Raw genomic sequence first — 23287 nt, 5'->3', positions numbered from 1 at the left:
CCTCCCTTGACTGTCTGTTGGTCTCGTCTGTGTGTCATATCTACTTGTTTCCCTGTGTGTTTCTCTTCCTCTTGTGTTTGCAGGTGCCACGTGCTGAATTCTAGCCCTGTTGCCATGACATTGCCAACTACTCCCATCAGCTCATCAGCGTGTCACTTGTCTCTCGTTATGTTTTCCTCTATATAAGTTCTCCTCGTGTCTGAGTCCTTTGTCAAATTTTTTGTTGTTATTTGTGCTGTGCGCATCCAGTTGGTTTTTCCTGGTCCTGTTTCTCACTGTTCAGGTTTTTGTCAGTTTATGTTCATCTTTCCCTCCACAGTGAGAGGTTTTTGTTGTATTTTGGTGTGACGAGGAGGAGGGCATTACCAGGCCATAACGATGGACACCCGGTACTGAATCAGCCCAATCAGCGGGAGAGGGATCAAGAGGAGCTGGGGATGCCAGCTCGAGAGAGACGCAGGCGGCCGCTGTGTGTGCGCACGTGCGTGCATCCATTTACATCATTAAAAGTTTTGTTGGCTGCTCTGCCGGTTCCTGCCTTCACCTTGCCCAACCTTTAACCATTATATTTGGTTTGTACGTTTGCTAAATAAAGCCCTTATCCCTGCCTCACTGCATTTGGGTCCTGCCTTGCTCTCTTTGATTGTGACAGTGCCCACGTTCAGGATTAGGTATGTCCGGAATATATTCATACTACTTGCCTGCATACCTAAAGAATATACTTTTTTATCGGCCGAGAAGTAACCCACAGTATGTACGATTTCGGACACAGCAAATGTTTATTTTTGCAATACATTTCAGTGGTGCTAGTGGCACTTTTATCACTACACCACTCATCACCCCATCAGTACCACAACTCAATCTTTTATTTAGAGGCATTTTATTTATTCTCATATATGCATATTTACTTTCTATACTGGAGTATTAATGCATAAAATCCAATATCAAATGCCTTTTAAAATTGTGCAATTGCTTAAACTAAAAATTATAGAGTAACACAAAGATTTACATTATCCTTTGCACTACCACTATTGAACTTGACCAGATCAACATGTGAAAGCTCTGAGATTATAAAAACTCAATTCAAACAGAACACATCAGACATATGCATCCATGCTGTGAAAGCCTTTGGAAGGTTTGCTGGAATACAGTTTCCCATTTGGTCTGTCAGGGATGGGAGATGGTGGAGTGTCTGTTTTTTTATTTAGTTTAGAGAGAGGAGAGTTCTCATGGGTCTTTGAGCTGAAATCACACACATGATTTACATGCATTTTTTCAGTTGCAAGAAAATTATTATAGAAAATTTCACCAGCAATTTATGCACACAGGAAACAATTTATGAAATGAGGTTTGTCAATATATTAAATTATTTGAAATTTTCTATAGAAGATAGTTGTTTTTAGTATGGATTTCATTTGCTTTTTATGTTCTCAAATATGCATTTTTTTTAAGAATATTTCAATACATTTTGTGGTAACACCGTGTAAATATTTATAATACATATTAAAACAATATATAGAAGGTACAGTTTATTGTTTTTGCCATTGATGTACATTTATTTTGATAGGACCAATCAACACAAATTAAGCTGCTATCACTGTGATGTGGTTTAGGGAACATATTATGAGGTTTGATACCTGGACTGGCAGCCCTCCTTCCCCGCAAAGATGCTGTAAATGAGTCCTCCAACAATGAGCAGCGCCGAGCCGGCCCATCCTATAAACAACGCCATTCCAAGCTCAAATCTGTTGTGGCATCAAAGATGAGTTTCAACCTTTGATTGGATATTGTTCACATTTCTTATTTCATTTTATCATTTGCAGTTTAGAAAGTGAAGTAAATGTGTATTCACTTTTTAGCTTTGTAATTGGGATCCATAAACTCAGATATAACTTTGTTGCCATACCAGCTGTAAGCAAACATAGCACAGAGACCTGAAGCAGAGATTTAAGAATTCAAGTTTAGAGGACCATACACTTTCAACATATAGTTCCCATGCATACTGGTGAAGTGCAATTATTTACCTGATAAACTGTAATTGATTCCGGCAGTAAAGGTGATTCTTGCATTCACAATTTCAGATCCACCAAGTTTTGTGCACTTCATCCCGACCAAAGCCAGAACAGCTCCGAAGAATCCCAGAATGATGGAAATGATGATCAAAGATCGGCACAAATGAATGTAGGCTGTTTAACAGAACGTAGAGATTAGGAGGTTATACCATAGGTGTATACAGTATAGAGATACATAGATAAAGTAGGGTTAATGCAAGGAAATGTGACAGCAACAATGTTTGTTCAAATATAATTTTTTTGCTTCATGGAACAGTGTTGGCTAAGTTTGGCTAAAAAAGTCATTAGATTACAGTAACTCATTGCTTTGTAATCAGATCACATCCAACACTGGTGGTGAATATGTTCATAATATGTAATAACGGATATGACACATATCAACTATGTGTAATAATGTAATTTTTAAAGACAAAATGTGGGCTTTCTCTAGCAGTGGTTTTGTATGTTGGTTCCAAAACCCATGTTCAAAATCCTCCTAAGCCATCTTTACACTGAAAAGGTGGCAAAGGACTTGCATCTGATTTGGCATTTAGGTGTTCTCTGTCTGTCACTCCCTCGATATTGTGTCAATGTAGTGACAGTAGGGGTTCGAGCTTGAGAGCCCCAATCACCTTTGCTTAAATTAGAAAAGGCCAATGAGAATTGGCAAGTGGAATTTGCATGCCACTCTCCGCCCCCGGACATACGGATATAAAAGGAGATGGTGTGCACCACTCATTCAGATTTTTTCTTCGGAGCCGAATGCATGCTTGTGTTCGTCCTCTCACCTTTCGCTTATGCTGCTGGGTTTTATGGCGCATATCAGCGGACACCCTCGCACGGTCGAGTGTTGTGCTTCCCCTGGGCACTTCGGCGGCTGAGTCCACGGGTGCTAAAAGAGTATAGTCAAAAGAGTATCATTCCTTCTAAAAGAGCTCGCGCAAAAGCTTGGCGTCTTTTTAAAGATGTCCTTCCACGTTTGCGCTACTGGATGTGGCCGTTATCTCTCCCCTCCGGACAGCCATGAAATCTGTCTCGAGTGTTTGGGGTGCCAGCACGCCAAGGCAGCTTTCATGGAAGGCTTATGTTCTCATTACGAGAACATACCCATCAGAACTTTGCGGTCTCGGCTCACTTCCTTCTTCATGAAGCAAGGAGCCACCGCGGCTGCTCCCCAACCCGCTCTGTCCGGGTCGGCAAGCACCGCAGGCGATCTGGATGTGGATATGGGAGCGTTTTCACCGGCTCGACACCTGCAGACCTCCCATCTCCCAGCACACTCGTTCTATCTGGAAGAGCTGTCGAGCGATACATGAGCTGTTGAGCGATAATGTGTCGTTCGTGGCTCACGACGAGGATGAGCTTTCGGTCGCAGCATCGGAGGGTGGGCTTCTGCTGTCGGAAGCAGACGAATCTGGATGAGGCAGACACTGAGATGGCAGCCGTGCTTGCCCGGAAGGCTGCGAACATCGGGCTGAAGTGGATTCTGCCCTGAGCGTTCGCGGCTGGATGATTGGTTTCTGGGCTCAGAGCGTGACTCACAGCCACACCCCACCCCGGTGCCTTTCTTCCCGGAAGTACACGAGGAGCTAACGAAGTCATGGAAGGCACCTTTTTCCGCCCGTACACGCTTCGCGGGCTTGTCCATCCTAACTACCCTCGACGGCAGAGTGGCTAAGGGATATGTCGAGCTCCCCCAGGTAGAGCATGCCATAGCGGTGCATTTATGTCATCAGGGTGCAGCCACCTGGTGCGACCGACCAAGGCTCCCTTCCAAGGCCTGTAAGTTCTCTTCCTCATTAATGATGAAGGCTTACAAGGCCACGGGTCAAGCCGCTTCCACCCTGCACGCCATGGCCATCCTGCTGGTCCACCAGGCCAAGGCACTGAAAGATCTGCACGAGGGTAGAACCGAACCAGGGCTGATGCAGAAACTGCGTACTGTGACAGACCTTGCCTTAAAGGCGACGAAAGTCACGGCACGTGCCCTGGGCCGAACGATGTCCACTCTTGTGGTCCAAGAGTGGCACCTGTGGCTCAACCTTGTGGAGATGCATGATACCGAGAAAGTACGCTTTCTCGATACACCCTTCTCCCAAGGGGGGCTTTTTGGCGACACAGAGGATTTCGCCCATCAGTTCTCAACAGTGAGGAAGCAGACCGAGGCGATTAAGCACATCTTTCCGCGGCGTGACTCTGCCGCATTCAGGCTTCCGAAGTCCCGCGCCCTGTCTGCTTCTCACCAGAGCCGTTCCCCTGCGTTGCCGGCCCCGGCTCCCGTACTATTGGAGCCCGTATGCCAGCCTCAGAGAAGAAGATCATCCTGCGGGAAGTCGGCTCCACCTGCCTGTCAGCTGGCCCCCAAGAACCACGGATGGGCTTCGAGGCGGCCCTGGCATGGGCAACCCAGGGATGAGGCAACTGACTCTGACCAGTCTGGCCTGGGTGAACTCTTCAGCCCCACTATCACTCCTGGGTCAGCGCATGGTAAGTATTATATCACCAGGTGCCCTCTGGGCCTCGGCGCCTACATGGTTGGTAAAACAGCAGTTTCCTCATTCCCTGGGTCAGCGCACTCGTGACGGCCAGGCGCTGGAAGTCTTTCTGGTCAATCAGGTGAACGCGAGTATCTCCCGTTCCCTCGTTCTCTGTTGAGAGACAGCTGGCAAACAGGTAAGTGTGCTGGTCTCTGGGGTCACTTGCCCGCTCTAGTCATTGGCCACCATTGCGGGCTTGCGGGGCAGCACATCCCCCCTGGGCTGTCTTCCAGGTGGGGCACATGCTCTGCCTTGCCGTGAACCACCCTGCCCAGGCATGGTAAGTCCAGTCATCCCCTAGGTGCCACTGGCGTGGAATCTGGAGGCCTGCTCCAGCCCCTCGCTGTGGCTCATCAGGACGATTCACCTTGACTACGCGATCCAGTTCACAAGACACCCGCCCAGGTTCAGTGGCATCCTCTCCACTATGGTGTAGGGCGAAGGTGTTTCCATCCTCCAGGCGGAGGTTGCTACCCTTCTGGTAAAGGGAGCAATAGAGCCTGTACCCGTAGCTGAGATGCGCAAGGACTTTTATAGCCCTTATTTTATCGTGCCCAAGAGAGGGGGAGGGTCGCGGCCAATCTTGGACCTGCATGCTTACATAGGCCTCCGTTCAAGATGTTAATGCCATCGACCTGAAGGACGCGTACTTTCACGTATCGATCCTTCCTCGACACAGACCCTTTCTTTGGTTTGCCTTCGAGGGATGAGCATACCAGTACAAGGTCCTCCCCTTCGATCTGTCCCTGTCCCCTCATGTCTTTACCAAGGTCGCAGAGGCTGCCCTGGCCCCGCTGAGGGAGGAGGGCATTCGCATTCTCAATTATCTCGACAACTGGCTAATCCTAGCTGACTCGTGAGATCTACTGTGTGCGTACAGGGACCTTGTGTTTCAGCACCTCGACCGACTCAGGCTTCAGGTCAACTGGGAGAAGAGCAAGCTCTCCCCTGTGTAGATCATCTCTTTTCTTGGTATGGAGTTGGACTCGGTCACTCTCAAGGTGTCTTATGACCAAACATGCTCAGTCAGTGCTGGCCTGAAGACCTTCAGGCAGAAGGTAGCAGTGCCAGTGAAACAATTTCAGAGGCTCCTGGGACATATGCCATCCTCGGCGGCGGTTCTCCCCCTCGGGTTGACGCATATGAGACTGCTTCAGCACTGGCTACAGACTCAAGTCCTGAGGTGGGCATGGCGCCACGGCACCTGGCGTGTGACCATCACGCCACATTGCCGTCAAACTTTCAGCCCTTGCATAGCAGCTTACCACGACACACTGGACAGGAGGCCCTCACGACAGTGTGACCTGATCAACAGGTTCCTCAAGGGCATGAGGAGCTTGAATCCTCCTAGACCATGCCTGATTCCCTCTTGGGATCTCTCCTACCTGCCCTACAGAGAGCCACCTTTGGGCCCCTGGAGCAGACCGAGCTCAGTACTTTGTCTCTGGAGACGGCCCTCCTGGTGGCACTCACTTCCGTCAAAAGGGTGGGGGACCTGCAGGCGCTCTCTGTTACCAGCGAATGCCCGGCACACTCTCACATGATCTTGAGACCCCGGCCCGGTTATGTGCCCAAAGTTCCCACCACTCCTTTTTCGGACCATGTGGTGAACCTGCAAGCACTCCCTTCAGAGGAGGAAGACCCGGCCTTGACGTTGCTGTGTCCAGTTCGCACCCTGTGAATCTATCTAGACCGCATGCAAGCTTTAGATGCTCGGAGCAGCTCTTTGTCTGTTTTGGAGGACAGCAGAAGGGGAAAGCTGTCTCCAAGCAGAGGCTAGCCCATTGGATTGTGGATGCCATTTCCCTTGCATACCAATCTCAGGACTTGCCGTGTCCCTTGGGAGTCCGGGCGCACTCCAATAGAGGTGTTGCATCCACCTGGGCACTGGCAAGGGGGACCTCTCCAGCAGACATATGCAGAGCTGCAGGTTGGGCTACACCCAATACCTTTGCGAGGTTTTATAACCTACGCATAGACCCGGTTTCGACCCGAGTGTTACGTGGTAACAGCAGGTAGACCAGGGGCCGGTTGGGTGTACCACTTGCATTGCGCCTTTCCCCTTTATCAAAGGTGATAATGTGCGCCTTTTTGTCCACAACAGTTTCCCGTATCTGGTGAACCCCGGACGTCTCTTTAATTCTTAAGCACTGTTCAGTGACGATCTCGGACACCAGGCTCAGTACTCGTGGTATGCCCCTTTTCAGGTGAGCCTGTGTACTTGGGCTCAGTGCTCCATGCGTGGTGATTCCCCCTTGGTAATCCCGTATGACAAGTTTCCACTGTTCGGTTTCCCCTTAGGTGAACCCTGTGTTTCCCCTCGCCAGAGCTTTCTCTGCCTTGGCCACTGTGGCTGTGTACCCTCTCTGTAGATAGCGTCCTCCGGTGGTATCATTCCATATGTGAACTTCCCCATTGGTAAGTCCATGTGAGGTATTCTCCACATGTTAACCTCCCTCCGGTAGGATGTGGTCTCCGTAGTGCTCTCCTTCCTGGAGAGGGAAGAGCACTTCCCAGCACTATTCTAGAAAGTGTTTGGTGGGAAATTGCTTAACAGCAAATCAGGAAAGTCACCACCGGTAGCCTACTTGGTTAAGTGCCTCCTCCCCCCTTAACGGGACTAGGGAGATGCCTCACCTAACTCGCTGGAAGGTCACGACGTGGTTGAGCGCTTGCTGTGAGGCACGCAGCAGCTTGCCCGTGTCCACTTTTCCATACCGTGTGACATGGTTCAGCGCCTGCGGCATTTCCTATAGGAACCCCTAGTGTCACTACATCTACACAACGTCGAGTGAGTGACAGACAGGGAACGTCTTGGTTACTGATGTAACCTCTGTTCCCTGATGGAGGGAACAAGACGTTGTGTCCCTCCTGCCATGGCGCTGAACCAGCCGCTGACATGGCCGGGACTCTCTATCGGCTCCTCATCATAAATCTGAATGAGTGGGTCACGCCATCTCCTTTTATACCCGTATGTCCGGGGGCGGAGAGTGGCATGCAAATACCACTCTCCAATTCTCATTGGCCTTTTCTAATTTAAGCAAAGGTGATTGGGGCTCACAAGATCGAACCCCTAGTGTCACTACATTGACATAACGTCTCGTTCCCTCCATCAGGGAACAGAGGTTACATCAGTAACCAAGACGTTTTTACACAGACTTCTCAGAGGTGGCATAAATGCATTTACACAGCAATTACAATTTCTTAAATAATGTCATGATATTACTGTTTTAAATATAGAATTGTTAATATAGAAATATGAAATGAAGGGAAATATGAAATTATGTTTTTAAATATGAAACAAAATTATTAACTGTATGCTCTATCATGACAACAACAAAGTTTAAAGAGTCCCTATTATGCTTTTTGGGATTTTACCTTTCCTTTAGTGTGTAATATAGCTCTTTGTGCATGTAAAAGGTCTGCAAATTTACAAAGCACAAAGTCCACGCAAAAGGGAGTTATTCTCTCCCACAGAAAACACTGCTCCTGAACTACACGAAATGCCTGGTTTGTAGTCCAGCCATTTCTTCCATAAATTATCTATGTCACTATGTAACACATTTGCATAATGCTTGCCTAAGGGCTACTTTGGCCCACCCTCAAATAAAGGTAGTTATGGCCGAGGCCAGAATGAGTTGGGTTAGTGTTGTCAGCATGTCGAGAAGATGCTGTTTTCTTCACTGCGAAAGCAACACCTCTTTGTTTGGACTTCCAAAGGCAGACGAATTGAAGAATCAGTGGTTAAAATGTATTTTTACCACTATTCCTCAGCAGTTCAACCACAACCAATGCCGGATTTTCAAGAAGGTTTCTCCTGAAAGATAGTGCAGTTCCCACTTTGTTGGGACAATCTGGCGCTTTAGGATCACAACCTGTAAGTATGTTTGATTATTTGTGGAATTATCTACTACCGAGGGTTCAAATGTGGAGTTTTCTGTTGTAGCTACGGTGCACACCCGGTGCACAGCTGTAGGCTTCTGCTAACCTGCTAGCTACTGCTATTGTGTTGAAATAGTTTTGCTAATCAGCTGCGGGCCCACTTTTACCTACAATTGTGTAGAATTATGCAGATTGTTTGTTGTTCTTACTATCATGAATAGTGATAAAGTATGGAGATGGATTTACTTTTACAAACGGTAATTTTGAGCGATGTGGGCAGGTGGGCTTCATTACATTTATCTATGATTGGAAAGGTTAATGTTATTAAAATGAATTATATTCCAAAATTCAACTACCTGCTACAATATCTCCCTGTAGATGTCCCCCTCTCTTATTTCAAGCAATTTTATAGCATAGCGAAGTCCTTCATTTAGAATGGTAAATGTCCCAGATTACATTTCAATAAATTGCATAGGCTGATTGATTAAGGTGGGTTAGGCCTACCCAAGATTTTGTTTTATTATTATGCATTCGGTCTCAGACATTTGGCTCATTGGTCGCTTCCACATGAGAGAGCCCCTCCCTGGTTTTGTATTGAAAAGAAATTTCTTGCCACTATTTTTCCACTGCAAAGCCTATCTATTAAACTAACTGAAGAAGTTAAGTCACACCCCGTAATCTCTCATTTGCACGCAGTATAGACAAAAGTGTCCTGAGTGTTCAATTCAGACATTTACTTAAATGTTGCCTCGAGCATATGGTGGAACCCAAAATTACGTATTAATACAGTGCATCCGGAAAGTATTCACAACGCTTCACTTTTTCCACATTTTGTTAAGTTACAGCCTTATTCCAAAATGGATTAAATTCATTATTTTCCTCAAAATTCTACAAACAATACCCCATAATGACAACGTGAAAGAAGTTTGCTGTGCCTCGATACAATCTTGTCTCGGAGGTCTACAGAAAATTCCTTTGACTTCATGGCTTGGTTTGTGCTCTGACATGCACTGTTAACTGTGGGACCTTATATAGACAGGTGTGTGCCTTTCCAAATCATGTCCAATCAACTGAATTTACCACAGGTGGACTCCAATCAAGCTGTAGAAACATCTCAAGGATGATCAGTGAAAACAAGATGCACCTAAGCTCAATTTTGAGTGTCATGGCAAAGGCTGTGAATACTTATGTACATGTGATTTTTTATTTATTTTTTTTCGATTTTGTTTTTTTAATAAATTTGCAAAGATTTCAAACAAACTACTTTCACATTGTCATTATGGGGTATTGTTTTAGAATTCTGAGGAAAATTATGAATTTAATCCATTTTGGAATAAGGCTGTAACATAACAAAATGTGGAAAAAGTGAAGCGCTGTGAATACTTTCCGGATGCACTATAAGTCCCCTTTCTGCTGGTCAGAGTGGATTGTGAGGAAGGTTAATACACTCGGTGACCTATATGAGAGTGGAGTTCTGAGATCTTTTGAAAACATGGTTCAACATTTTAGGATTCCCAGATCTCAGTTCTTTAGGTATTTACAGCTGTGCCATCTGCTTTGTACTATTTTTGGGAGTAGCATACACCCCCCTAAAGCAGCAGATACTCTGGAAGTGGTGATTACTGCTTTTGGAAAAGGTCACGAGGCATCAGTGTATTACTCCCTGCTAATTCAGAGTCTGGGTGATGGAGCTTTAACTTCTCTAAAGAGAGTATGCGAGAAAGATTTAAACTTGGTATTGGAGGAGGGAGTGTGGGCTAAGATTCTAAAAAAATGTCAAGTCTGCATCTAGAGATGCCTTATGTAATTTAAGATTTTGCATCGATTCTATTGGATCCCCTCTAGATTGAATAGGCTTGACCTTAAAGACTCACCCACCTGCTGGCGATGGCAATCAGAAGACTGGGACACATCCCATGTTTTTTGGGGATGTGTTAAGATCCAAGAATTTTGGTTGAGGGTCCAGAGCTTCATATGTGAAGTGGTTGACACTCGGTTTTCATTTTGCCCCAGATTATGTGTTTTGGGGGATGGGGCGGTCCTGCATGTGGGTGATAAATATATGGAGAGCTGGGTCCTGACCGGCGTCATGATTGTCTGGCGGTTAATCCTCAGGGGATGGAGGTCGTCTGGTGCGCCCTTGTTTCGTGAGTGGTGCGTCGAGTTGGGCAGGGTGGCGGCGTTTGAGGAGATGGTGTATAGAAGGCTGGATAATAAGGATATTTATATTCAGAAGTGGGGCGGCTATCTGGCCTTTTTGGACAGCTCTTGGGGAGGGGCAGCAGAGAGGGACTAGTGTTTTTTATTTATTTATTTATTTATTTTTATTATGATTTATTTATTCTTTATTTTTTGTTTTATTTTTATGTCTAAATATTTTCCGTTTTATTGTCTATTTGTGTGTCTTTGTCAGTTGACTTTTGACCACTGGAGTGCTTTTTTGTGTCGGGTGGGGGTGGGGGGGTGGTTTATGTTCAGGGAGAAAAAAAAAGTTATGATTTCATGTGGTTTGATGTTGCATTTTGTGTTATGTCTGTGTGATTTGCTGCATGGAATCAATAAAAATTGTTAATAACAAAAAACAAATGGTAATTTTACATCTGCAATCCACGGTAGTGCTCGGCTAACTTGCTATGTAATGTTATTGTTTTGGTAAGGGTTTACTATTTGGCTGTGGGTTGGCTTTTACCTAAAACTGTGTAATAGAATAGTCAATCTCAAGAGTCTTATATAATTACAAGCTGTAATGTTACGGCCGCTATCCACGGTAGTCCACGGCTAACTTGCTCACTAACTCTCTAATACCCCTGGTAATGTCCAACCGGGAGTAAGACTCTGTTCTCCGTTCATAGCTAGGGCAAAAGAAGTTGAGCTACACCCATTCTGGCAAAAGATGACTAACTTAGATGCACTATGTGTCTTTTACTTGAAGCTTTGTTAGGTTCACAATAATCAAAAGTGGACTTGTAAGAAAACTACAAAATTAAAACTTACCACTGTGAAACATCCTGCTCAAGTAGTGCTTGTGAAGGTGGTTCGGGTCGATCAGCTTGTTCTTCCAAACTTTCATTATTGGACTCGGGCTCGAACTGGTACGGCAAAAAACTGATGCCACTGTTATTGTAGTTACAATAGTGTTTACAGCTGCTCAGGAAGCTTGAAATTATTGTAAGGGGCGTTACATTTCCTACACACGCTCTAAGTGGTTGACCAGTCAAAACAGATTGGGCCAGCTGACCAATCAGAGCAGACTGGGCTTTTTGGAAAGGGGGGCTTTAAAGAGACAGGAGCTACAACAGAGCGTTTCAGCCAGAGGGTGAAAAGAGGGGCTGCAGCAAGGTACAGTATGAGAAAAATAATGTGTTTTTGAACATTAAAGCATGTAAACATATTTTAGTAGAACCCCAAAATGAAATTATGAACCTATAAATTAGCATAATATGGGCTCTTTAAGGTTGCTCTGATGCTGCATTTCATTTGCATGTGTTCCACGATTCAACTGTTTTCAATTTCCGGTCTCCAGTGTTTTCACTCGCATCACTCGGGAAATGTAATGTTTAAGGTATTAAATTTGTAAACATTTTCAAAAAACATGCCGATGACCGAGATGATCGTTTTTATAGACAGTGCCTCACCTGAGTGTGTAGATGACATGAAGTGATGGTCAGAGGTTAGTTAAGTTGATATCATTAATTATTCTGAGTTGTTATGACAGCCAACAATGGCACAAGTTGAGCCTGAAATTCATTTTTACACCAGGTAACACCTAAATGGTTTTTGTTCTCCTCTGGATCGCTCGTTTTGGCAGATTTATTTGGTGTCTGGAGACCAGAAACACAAAACAGGCAATTACAATCATCATGGCGCCGCTCAGTGGTTGGTCTGGAAAACGTCATGGTTACTTGTGTAACCTCCGTTCCCTGATGGAGGGAACGAGACGTTGTGTCGATGTAGTGACACTAGGGGTCACTCTTGGGAGCCCGAGACACCTCTGGTCTTTGATAAAAGGCCAATGAAAATTGGCGAGTGGTATTTGCATGCCACTCCCCCGGACATACAGGTATAAAAGGAGCTGGTATGCAACCACTCATTCAGGTTTTATGCTGAGGAGCCGATATAAGGTCCGGCCATTTCAGCGAGTAGTTCAGCGTTGTGGCAGGAGGGACACAACATCTCGTTCCCTCCATCAGGGAACGGAGGTTACACAAGTAACCATGACGTTCCCTATCTGTCACTCACATGACGTTCTGTTGATGTATTGACACTAGGGGTCCCTATACGAAACGCCACAACTGGCTGAACTGTGTTACGTGAACTGGCGGTGTGTGGTGGGCAGACTACTGTGTGCCTCATAGCCAGCACACCAGGTCGACACGTAACCTCCCCCAACATAGTTATGAGTGTCGAACGGCCCTTTTTGGGGACAAGTCGACTACCCAAAAGATAGAGACAGGCTTGTCTTGGCCTCTTTTCCCCTTCTTTTTTTCCACTCCCTAAAAAAGAAGGGGGATTATCTTGCTTTCGATGATTGGCTATTACTGGCCCGATCAGAGGCTCTGCTATGCGAGCACAGGGACTTGATACTTCACCATTTGAACAGCCTGGATCTCAATGTCAGCTGGGCAAAAAGTACACTTTCCCCCAGCCAACAAATCTCTTTTTTGGGCGCTCGACTCCATGAGCATGCGTGCGCACCTCACGATCGAGTGCATCCAGAATATTCACCAGTGTCTGTCTCAGTTCAAACTAGGGAAAGCATTTCCACTGATGTCTTTTCAGAAAATGCTAGGTTTTATGGTGGCAGCATCTGCCATCATTCCGTTGTACCAAGTCACGCCTGGCGCCAGGGGCACGTGCGCGTCACTGTGACCCGCCGCTGCCAGGCTGCTCAAGCACCATGTACAGCTCCAAACCTTTATCAGCAGGGTGTGATGCTGGGTCAGGTGTGTTTGCGGATTGGTGCTCTTCTCGCAGCAAGGACCCAGTGAATTGCTCCATAATGGAGATCCTTACATTCCTTCAAGAGCGGTTGGATGCAGGTCTTACTCTGTCAACACTTAAGGTCTATGTAACGATCATCTCTGCATTTCACACCCCAGAGGCTGGCTCTTCTATTGGCAGACATGATCTGATCATAAAGTTCCTTAGGGGAGCGAGGTGCTTGAACCCCCCTCGCCCTGCTACGGTTCCATCAAGGGGCTTAAATCTGGTGCTGAGGGCGCTCACAAGCCCCCCGTTCAAACCACTGGAATTCATTGAGTTACGTGTGCTCTCTTTAAAGACGGCACTGCTGTTGGCTCTGGCCTCAGTCAAACGGGTTGGTGATATACAGGTGCTGTCGGTTGACAGTTCATGTCTGGAATTCGGCCTGGGGCTTTCAAAAGCCACCATCAAACCCAAAAAAGCTATGTACCTAAGGTGCTTTCCACGCCCTTTAGAGCTCAGATAGTGCACCTACAAGCTTTCTCTTCTCCACTGTCTAATTCTGATGAGAAGCAGTTAGCGCATTTATTATGCCCCGTGTGGGCATTGCACACGTAAGTGGAGTACAATTGCCAGTTTAGACTATCAGATCAGCTCTTTGTCTGTTATGGAGGACGCACAAAAGGCATGTCCGTCTCCAAACAAAGGCTCTCTCTCTGGATTGTTGATGCGATCACTCTCGCTTATTATTCACAGTGCGTGAGATGCCCTATTACCATAAAGTCGCATTCAACTAGAGGCATGGCTTCCTCATGGGCATGGACAAATGGTATATCCCTACAGGATATATGCTCTGCAGCAGGATGGTCTTCGCAGAACATGTTCGCGAGGTTTTATACCCTAGACGTGGTCTCCATTGCTTCATGAGTCCTCTCTGTCTAGTGTGCTTATTATTCCAACACCCAGCAGGTGAGCCCGACCTCCTTATTACAGGCGGGCTACCTGTTATAATTATAACACAGTACCTGTGTAGGCCACTATCCAATTTACTCCCACTAGAAGTCACAAGCACTTCCAATAGAATAATACCTCCTTCCCTACCTCTGGTTATGAAGGGCTTAAATTATTCTGTGTGTATTATATACTCATATAGATCCTCAGATTAAGATTAACTTCCTGTCTGGTTTTCACTATGTGGGGTTATTCATTTTCATACACACTTGAAGACATATTAAGTCACCACCCAACGGGCCCATGACCTCATATAAATTTTCTTCTAAGTGTTTATACTCTGTTGCATCTTAGGGTCTGACACTACGTAGTGCGGCGTGATGGGGTTATATGAGTAACCGGAGACGTTATCATCAATGCCAGGTTGGTAAGGGTTGTCACTTGTTTCACATGTTGTCATTTTATGCAATTTACAAGTTTAAGTTTATTGTGAAAATACAAACAGTTGTTTCATATTTCGTTATTTATTTATTTTTTGTATTTGACACCTTTTTTTTTCATGAATTGTTTTGTGTTTCATAATTGGTTTTTGTTTAGATATTGCTGAAAAAAATGTAGTGCCTAGTTCCCATTCTGATAACAGCTGTTTCGTTTTTTTCTATGACCTATCCTGGTCTTAATCATTTTACAAGATTACGAAATCGTAAGAAATCGTATTTCGAGTTGGCTCGAAATAAACATTCAACTTTTATTCACACTGAGAAAAACAAACAAACAAACCAACAAACGATATTGTTACGATTTTTAACAGTGGAAATGTTCAATAGCTTTTTTTAAATAGATTTTAATATATGTGTTTTTGCAGAAATTGACTCCTAACCCTCCACACTGTGTAGTAGTGCAGTAAATGTATGTGTGTATATATTACCTTAAAGTACATTAAAAACATGTTGCACAGGGGGCCAGGGTAGATCAGCGAGTAAACAAGTTTGAATCCAGGGAGTGCTGAGTGATTCCAGCCAGGTCTCCTAAGCAACCAAATTGGCCTGGTTGCTAGGGAGGGTAGAGTCACATGGGATAACCTCCTCGTGGTCACTATAATGTGGTTCGATCTCAGTGGGGCACCTGGTGAGTTGTGCATGGATGCCACAGAGGATAGCGTGAAGCCTCCACACGCGCTATGTCTCCGCAGTAACGTGCTCAACAAGCCACGTGATAAGATGCGCAGATTGATGGTTTCAGACGTGGAGGCAACTGAGATTCGTCCTCCGCCACCCAGATTGAGGTGAGTCACTATGCCACCACAAGGACTTAGAGCGCATTGGGAATTGGGCATTCCAAATTGGGGAGAAAAAGGGGAGAAAAAAAAAAAAAAAAACCATTGCGCTTTTGTGACAATTACCCCAATAGTGAGGCACACGGAATGGGGTAAGTTGTCACAATGGAACTTGCCATTAAATCAGTGGCTTAAATTTCTTGTAAACATTGATAAAAATCTAAACAAAATCTATGCTTCTCTTTAAATCTACACCTGCATTAAACAGCTGATTTAAGACATTTCAACAAAATGTAAAAAGTAAAACAATTATGAGGCACAAAACGATTCATCAAACAACAAAACTGGAAAAGTTGAAACACATATACATTTCATATAAATACTTTCATAAAGAATATCTTTGTCCTAGGAACACATAATATATTTCATAATATAATTAACCTTTCCCTTAATGTACAGGTATGCCAGTATTGTTTGATTATGTTCACTTGCTTACCCAAAACTATTACAACAATGTAATGACAGTGAAATTATTTAGATTCTACCCTTTAATTAGGGTAGAATTCACAAACTTCAAGAAGGCTTTGAACTAGGTGTTTGAAATCAACATACAAAACCCCTGCTAGAGAAAACACACATTTGCGCAATTAGACTTTTGTCTTCATATCTTACTGTTACTGGGAACCCTTGTGACAACTTCTCCATGTGACAACTAGTCCCGGTTTCCCATATATATTTATCATATGTTTGTGCTGTGATTGGTTATTACTTACCCTGCAAAGCCAGCAAAGAGGGAAAGTCTTTGCAGTCAGAAACACCAGTGGAGTCAGTCAGACAGTCTTTCCAGAGGTTTGAGAAATAGTGAGAAGACGTGAGAACTAAACTCTGTACTTCAGAGTAAGTCCAGTACTCCGTTGGCATGGTGGAACAAACCAAGATCCATCCACAAACACACACTATGAAGCAGCCTATTTCAGTGTACATCATCACTGTTCTGTATTGCATACTGAGAAGAGCCTGATGTAGCTACAGCTGGAGACTAGAGAATATATGATATATATAATCTATTCTATAGGTCTTTGAAAGATCTACTCAGCAAGAACACAAAGAGGTAGAGGTAGAGATTATGTGTTTATGGTGTCATCATTCAGTCATAGTGTGTTTATTATGTACATAAAGCTTAGAACAACCCGTATGCAGGGCAGTCTCATAACTGATGCATCACTATAGTGACTATTTTTGCCTGAAATATCTGTATCTCACACTGGGAATTCGACAAGATGTTGAAAGTTCTGCTGCTGAAATCGGTCTGTGCTTATTTCAAACCACAGCCCCCACTGGCCGAAGCTGGAACTGTTGTTGACCAGTTTTTGGGTGAAATGTCCACAAGGTGGCACTAAAAAGTGAGTTGTATTTTAAGTTTTAAATTATACAGTACAGTCAACAGGAATGCATATTTTATTAGGCTAGCTCTACCCCCTAACCCAAACCATAAACCTAGCTGTCAGTGAAGTAAAATAAAGTAAAAATGTTAAATTTTAGAGTGAAAATGCAACCTCTAATTCTCGCTCTCCATTGTCTATGAGAACACAATTGCTTCCTGGTGTCCATGGGACCAGAACCCGTGTCTCTGACAATGCTCTCGCAACACGTTATCAGTAGCACCAAAGGTAAAGGTGAACATGTTTGAATTGATACAAAAATGTCAGATGGGGGATACCATGGTCATGCTGAAAACATCACAGACAGAACAATCTCCCTTCAGTTCGGACCATTCCACCACAGTCTTCGAATTATCTTCTGCAATCTTCGAATATTAACGTGTTACACTGCAACATGTTTTATTTTACATAAATAAGTATATTAGTATAGTTACATTCGGGACCTGATATTAACCTTTTGGTTCACCAGCAACTGTGGCTAGTGTTCCAAAGTCACTAGCCACTTAGCATTTTCACTAGCCAAAATCCCCCAAGCACAAAAAGTGAGAAAGGTAACTGGAGATTGTAGCTGCATACATTTGTTTGGACAAACAAATTTATGGCTCAGTGGCTCAGTGTTGTCTCCTTGTCAGTGCTGTTTATAATGTAGAGGCTGTCTAGCCATTTGAGAGGTCTGACTTTCTCCAAAGCACTGTAATGTATAACAATCTGTGCAGAATTAAAATGGGTTGCATATGTTTTGTGGTTGAAGAAAGCCTGGTTAAATACTGCAAGTGATCTGCAGTGCTGGGTAGTTATGGATTACATGTCATCTGGATTACATAATCAGATTACAAAATCATGTACTTCTAATTAGATTAAATTACATTTTAAAATACTCACAATCAGATTTTAGTTACTTTTCATGGATTACATGTTTACATATTTATCAGGCAACTGAAGCAAATTGTTTATAATTTATAGATCCCTCTAAATCTTTTTCTTTTAAATATTTTAAATTTTTCACTCTAAATCCTGATACGAGGCATCTGCCAGGTTATTGTAATTGCATTAAAAATGGAATGATAATCCACAAATAAATGCCAAACCGAGTGCATTAGTGCAGTAAAGTTAGTTTTAGTTTTGAAAATTGCTTTTTTATTCATCTTCATATGTGTAAATGAATGGGCTTTTGCTTTTGTGACAACTTTTGAGACATTTTATTTTTTATTTTATTTTTTGTGACGTTGATTCACAAATATAACTGGTCTAGTCTGTTAGCACACATAAATGGCATTTGTAATGCTAAGATTGCTGGAGTAAGAACATTTTAAGTGCCTTCTTTCAAAAAATGTACTCACACACACACAAAAACATGTAAATTCTCATATTTTGATCCATTAAGTTTTCTTTAATTGCATTCAAGCAACAACTATGTCAAAATGGTACCAGTTTATCCTACTCTAATGCATATGACATCAAATAAACAAGAATTAGGTCAGAAGTAATCCACAAGTAATCTAAAAGCATTCAGATTAGATTACCTTAAAAATTTATTCCAATAAATGTAATTACTGACTTCAATTTTAGTCATGTAATGTAATTTGTAATCAGTACCAGATTACAGTTTAGAGGTAATCTATCCAGCACTGGTGACCTGTATCTGCTATCCTTTCTCTGGAGCACACTGGTGTGCACTGCTGTAAATGCTACAATATTTATTGGGAAACATCCGATACAAAAGAAATTCTCTTTAGGTTAATTCATCTCAAATAAATATAATAGTGGGTAATACAAATACTTATTAATAATACAGAGTAAAAATTGTACGGATAGTACTTTAATCACTTTTTGCTTTAGTACAGTGACAATAAAAAAGCCAGTTGTTTAATTTAGCAAACAATGCCTAGTTGTATTGATTCTGCCTTTATATGCACAAACTGTTCACACTTACTCCTCTTACACAATATAAATATTTTGTTTGTTTGTTTGTTTTTTACATAAAAATAGTTGCCTTTATAATTTTGGAATGGTGGTCAGTCGTAAACGGATTATCATTTTGAGGGGTGCTTGACATAAAAAATGTAAAACCCTTATAAAAATTTTTACAACAGTTAGTTCTGAGTCCTTTAAACCGATTGGACAAGTGGCATTCCAAGAGTGCTGATATTTATTATAACAGCACTGGGATCCTTTACCTTGTTAGTATCAAGCACTTATCATGGAGGGGATGTTCAGGAAGCAAAAATTAACAAAATAATTGGCCATGTTATGGTAAAAATGTAAGTTACTCTGTGTTAACTTCTGGTTTCTGGAACAGCTGTTTAAAAGCCATATCTCACTTGCAGTAATGCTGTTGCTTTACTTTAATAACTTTATTTCCAATACTTTACGAATGATGTACTTGATGCATTACTGTGAATTATGAATTTAATAAATTTTTTGAATTAATTAACTTGTGAGCAGGTTTCTAATTTTTTAACTCATCTTCAAAAAATAGATATGCACAGAAGCAGTATAAACTGTATTGCTGTTTTACTGTTTCTTCAGTTCATACAAAAGTATCTCTGGCAGATATTTTATCCTCTGTGAAGTGTGATATTCGAGAGATGTGAGAGCTCCTCGACTGGCTGGAAACTGTGGAGGGTCTTGATACTGCATAGTAGGCACTAGTATACTGTGTGTCACGTGTTGTCCGCTGGCTATGTGACTCAGAGGCTGTTGATGTTTTTGGTGCAGATGCATTCTTCTTTCTACAAAGGAGAATTGTAGAGGACATCATATTTCTATTTCTTTTGTCATGTCTGCTTCATCTCTGGTATACATACTGTAGATTTACACTTACTTTTGTAGATAAAACTAAACATATATACTAGGGCTGTCGATTTAACACACTAATTTAGTTTAGTGATTAATGCAATTAAACATAATGCATTTTAAAAAATGTATGTAATTATTCATGCCACTTAACCCAAACAAACCTCACAAGCAGTGCAGCCACAGCCCACAGAATGAGAGCCGGTCACAAAGAATGCGTTCTTGATAACTGGACGTAGTACAACAGAATGAAGGGATAACGAGATGTGTTTTTCAGTTTCAAAGACTTTTATCTTGACACAGCATCCAAAAAAATCAAAGTTTATGATGCTGAAAATCAATGAGACTTTTCAAGAGCATCTGTCGTACCAATATGTAGGCCTACATAGACCAATAATTAAAAATAGCGCAGACAGAATGCAAGAAAACATCCTGTGAGAACAGAACACATCAACTCAATTGCAAAATGGTTTGCTGTGGATTGTAGGCCAGTGATAGGCTTCTGTTTTATAATATGGCAATAAAACAAACAATAGATTGTCTCCTAAAGCCAATATTCTAAGACAATATTAAAATATGTAATTAATTCTATTAATTAATCTTCATGTCATTTAATTAGTTCGTTTAAAAATTGTAATCGGTAGACAGCCCGAATATATACATACAGTATATATATATATATATATTTGACTTTATTCTTTAAAAAAAAAAAAAAAAAAAAAAAAATTATTTACCTTTTTGGAATGACTGTCACAGCATACAAAATAGATCCAAGAATAATTAAGAAACTTCCAACCAATCCAAGGAATATTGGAGCTCCTATTACATACCTACATAAAAGAATAATATTACAGGAATAGAAAAATGATGACGGTAATACATAGAATGTTTAAATTTTTTGTATAACTCCATTTTAGATTTTTATAAAAAATAAAAAAAAATTATCTTATTATATAGACTATGCATTACTATGAAATATAATGAATTTATATATTGTGTTAATGTTTACAAAAATAGTGCAAAAGAGAGAAGAGAGAGCATAACACTGACTTTTTTTTATCAGTTTGTCAATTTACGTGCATATGTAGTTGTTATTTACCTTATAATACTTCTGCCAACAGTGGGTGCAAATGCAGAACTGGCCACTCTATTTGTGTATAAACAATATGCAGCAAGAGCTGACAAACCTGTGAGAACAAAAATCAAAATAATCTCTATCTATATTTCTGCACTTTATTATGTGACAAAATCTTAAAAATGTATATAATAAAATATCATATTAAGTTTGATTTATTTTATATATAGCACAAACATTAAAGCATTACACAAAAAGAAGTTAGTTAAGTTTGAAACTATCAAACAATAGTGTTCACAGTATTGGATAGATTACTTCTGAAATGTAATCTGGGACTGATTTATAAATACACAACTAAAATTTTATTTAGTAACAATCTTTTAGATTACATTTTTAGATCATCTAATATGATTATGTTTGGATTACTTTTAGATTACCTATTGAATGTTTTGATTAAAATCAAATTTTGTCTTATTGTGTATTTCAGTATATATACTTATATTTTATATTCGCTTTTTATTTTTATTCTATTTTTTTTATTATCTCTGTCTTGTTGTTGTATTGTTTGTGCACTTGAAGTTTCTGTCACCAAGACAAATTCCTTGTATGTGTAAGCATACTTGGCAATAAAGCTCATTCTGATTCTGAAATTGTAAGTGTATTAAGTACCAATTTAGACTCTTGATATCAAGTCTTGATTCTTTGGAGGTCAAATTTGATAGGAAATGTACTTGATATGTACTTTTGTAATCAATGAAAAGTTAATGTAATCTGATTACACACATTTAAAAATATAATGTTGTCTAATTACAAGTACTGTACTTTTATTTTTGTGATCTGATTACATAATCCAGATTGCATTTAGTCCAACACTGAGTGTTCAGAATTGAAGCAAAAACTATTTAGACCACGGTTGTCTAACTTTGGGGAACATTCATTGCTATGTTAGGAATAGCATACTACCATACTCTAATTATTTCCATAGTATTTAAATATGGTGGATAAAGTAAGAGTAGAATGATAGTATGCTATTCCAAATGTAGCCAATGTGATGAATTCCACCCGTGGTTACCCTGCTCTGACACCTTTGTGAACTCACAAACAGTAAGAGTAATCCACTAAAAAATCATCTTGACACCAGCTGCTTAAAAGTTATTTAGCAAAAATGGCTCTAAATAATAAAGTTAGTTTTACTAAAAGCTCTAGCAGCATTTGTTTGATCAGAAGGTTTGATCCACATGGTTCGATTTGTTTTTGTTTTGTTTTGTTTTTTTCATATAATGACATTTCTACATTTGTAACTGTGACTCAGTTGTCCAAAAGTGGCCAAAACAGATTTAGGTATATGGGTGGATAAAAAAAAAGGACAGATGCACAGCATACTATACACTATACAGGGTGTGTTGAAAGATATACTATGAATGCATAAATATGCTTCAAAAAGGAAATTGCTCACCGCCGACAAAATGAAATACTGCTCCAGAGAGTAAGACTTTATCCTTGATTTTCACACTTCCACCAATGTAAGTACAGTCCATCCCAATAAAGCAGAGTATGGTGGAGACAAACCCCAGGCTCATCCCTATTATCAGCAGCCCTCGAACACCATGAACATACGCTATTCAACAGGTACAAAGATGTAAATCAACACAAGTGAAATACACACTGATTTTCATGAATCAACAGAACCAAGATCCAACAGAACTTACGTGTAACTGCCCACAGCACATCATAATCTCTACAGTTAATAACAGATGTTGTGTCTGTTATGCAATCCTTCCACAAGTTTGACCAATACCATGATGCTTTGATCATCCAGTTACCCCCTTTGCCTCCTACATACATGCTTCTCCAGTTGTCCATGGCAATTGTGCAGCTGACAAACAGCCAGCCGAGAGTAGAGATCAGGAATCCAAACACCTGTATGAGACTTTTCTTCATTTTACTGTCAGAAGAGTGCGAACATGCTGTCAGTCAAAAAGGGATCATTCTTCAGCAAAGAATAGTGGTCTGTATGCTCACCTCATCTGTATGACAAATGTAAATGTGTGTTTACGTTTAGGAAACTGTCCTGAGGGAATGGATAGGAAGGTGTGTGTGTTGCCCTCTTACTCATATAATGACGGTTGAATACTGTAAATATTATGAAGTGTGTGTCTGTCAGAGAGAGCAAACAGAATCTTTGGTTAATTATGTAATTGAGTCATGCTGACCTTCATAGTGAAATGGAGTTTCTGGTAGTTTGTAGACAACTATTGCCATCTGAGGGATCTTGGAGCTCTGGCAAAAGGCAGTTCTCCCACTGCTGAGGATTTCACCTCTCAGGCCTCACCCTGGAATTAACCCTTCATTCT

General features: G+C 41.7%; 2 protein-coding genes across 4 annotated transcripts; both read right to left on the bottom strand.

Annotated features, from left to right (window-relative positions):
- Positions 1-769: 769 nt before the first annotated feature.
- Positions 770-16709, bottom strand: LOC127447777 (claudin-10). The gene is made up of 5 exons (XM_051709841.1): positions 16394-16709; positions 2025-2186; positions 1853-1934; positions 1638-1745; positions 770-1242 (listed from the first exon to the last, which is right to left on the bottom strand). The coding sequence occupies exons 1-5, from the start codon at positions 16623-16625 to the stop codon at positions 1098-1100; spliced, it is 729 nt and encodes a 242-aa protein (XP_051565801.1). The 5' UTR covers positions 16626-16709; the 3' UTR covers positions 770-1097.
- Positions 16710-18314: 1605 nt separating this feature from the next.
- LOC127447775 (claudin-10) lies at positions 18315-23182 on the bottom strand. 3 transcript variants are annotated; one of them, XM_051709839.1, is made up of 7 exons: positions 22956-22989; positions 22643-22878; positions 22390-22551; positions 20958-21045; positions 20593-20688; positions 20023-20087; positions 19683-19794 (listed from the first exon to the last, which is right to left on the bottom strand). In XM_051709839.1, exons 1-6 carry the CDS (start codon positions 22958-22960, stop codon positions 20024-20026), a joined length of 651 nt encoding a protein of 216 aa, XP_051565799.1. In that variant the 5' UTR covers positions 22961-22989; the 3' UTR covers positions 19683-19794; position 20023. The 3 variants fall into 3 exon arrangements, with proteins under 3 accessions (XP_051565798.1, XP_051565797.1, XP_051565799.1); XM_051709838.1 differs by lacking the exons at positions 20023-20087; positions 22956-22989 and adding an exon at positions 22990-23182 and having other exon boundaries at positions 18315-19794; XM_051709837.1 differs by lacking the exon at positions 20023-20087 and having other exon boundaries at positions 18315-19794.
- Between the last annotated feature and the right edge of the window lie 105 nt (positions 23183-23287).

Source organism: Myxocyprinus asiaticus, chromosome 11, assembly GCF_019703515.2.
Source record: "Myxocyprinus asiaticus isolate MX2 ecotype Aquarium Trade chromosome 11, UBuf_Myxa_2, whole genome shotgun sequence".
Classification (NCBI taxonomy): Eukaryota; Metazoa; Chordata; class Actinopteri; order Cypriniformes; family Catostomidae; genus Myxocyprinus; species Myxocyprinus asiaticus.
Note: the sequence above shows the minus strand (reverse complement) of the source record. Positions and strands in the feature narration are given on the sequence as shown.

Coding starts and splice junctions, on each gene's coding strand:
- LOC127447777 (XM_051709841.1), bottom strand. CDS start 16,625: ATGCAATACAGAACAGTGATGATGTACACTGAAATAGGCTGCTTCATA. Junction 1,746..1,852: donor CCCAATTACAAAGCTAAAAA/GTGAATACACAT, acceptor ATGCCACAACAG/ATTTGAGCTTGGAATGGCGT. Junction 1,243..1,637: donor AAGGAGGGCTGCCAGTCCAG/GTATCAAACCTC, acceptor GTGTGATTTCAG/CTCAAAGACCCATGAGAACT.
- LOC127447775 (XM_051709837.1), bottom strand. Junction 20,689..20,957: donor GTTGGCAGAAGTATTATAAG/GTAAATAACAAC, acceptor TCTTTTATGTAG/GTATGTAATAGGAGCTCCAA. Junction 19,795..20,592: donor GTGACAGTCATTCCAAAAAG/GTAAATAATTTT, acceptor TCTCCTTTGTAG/AAAGAAGAATGCATCTGCAC.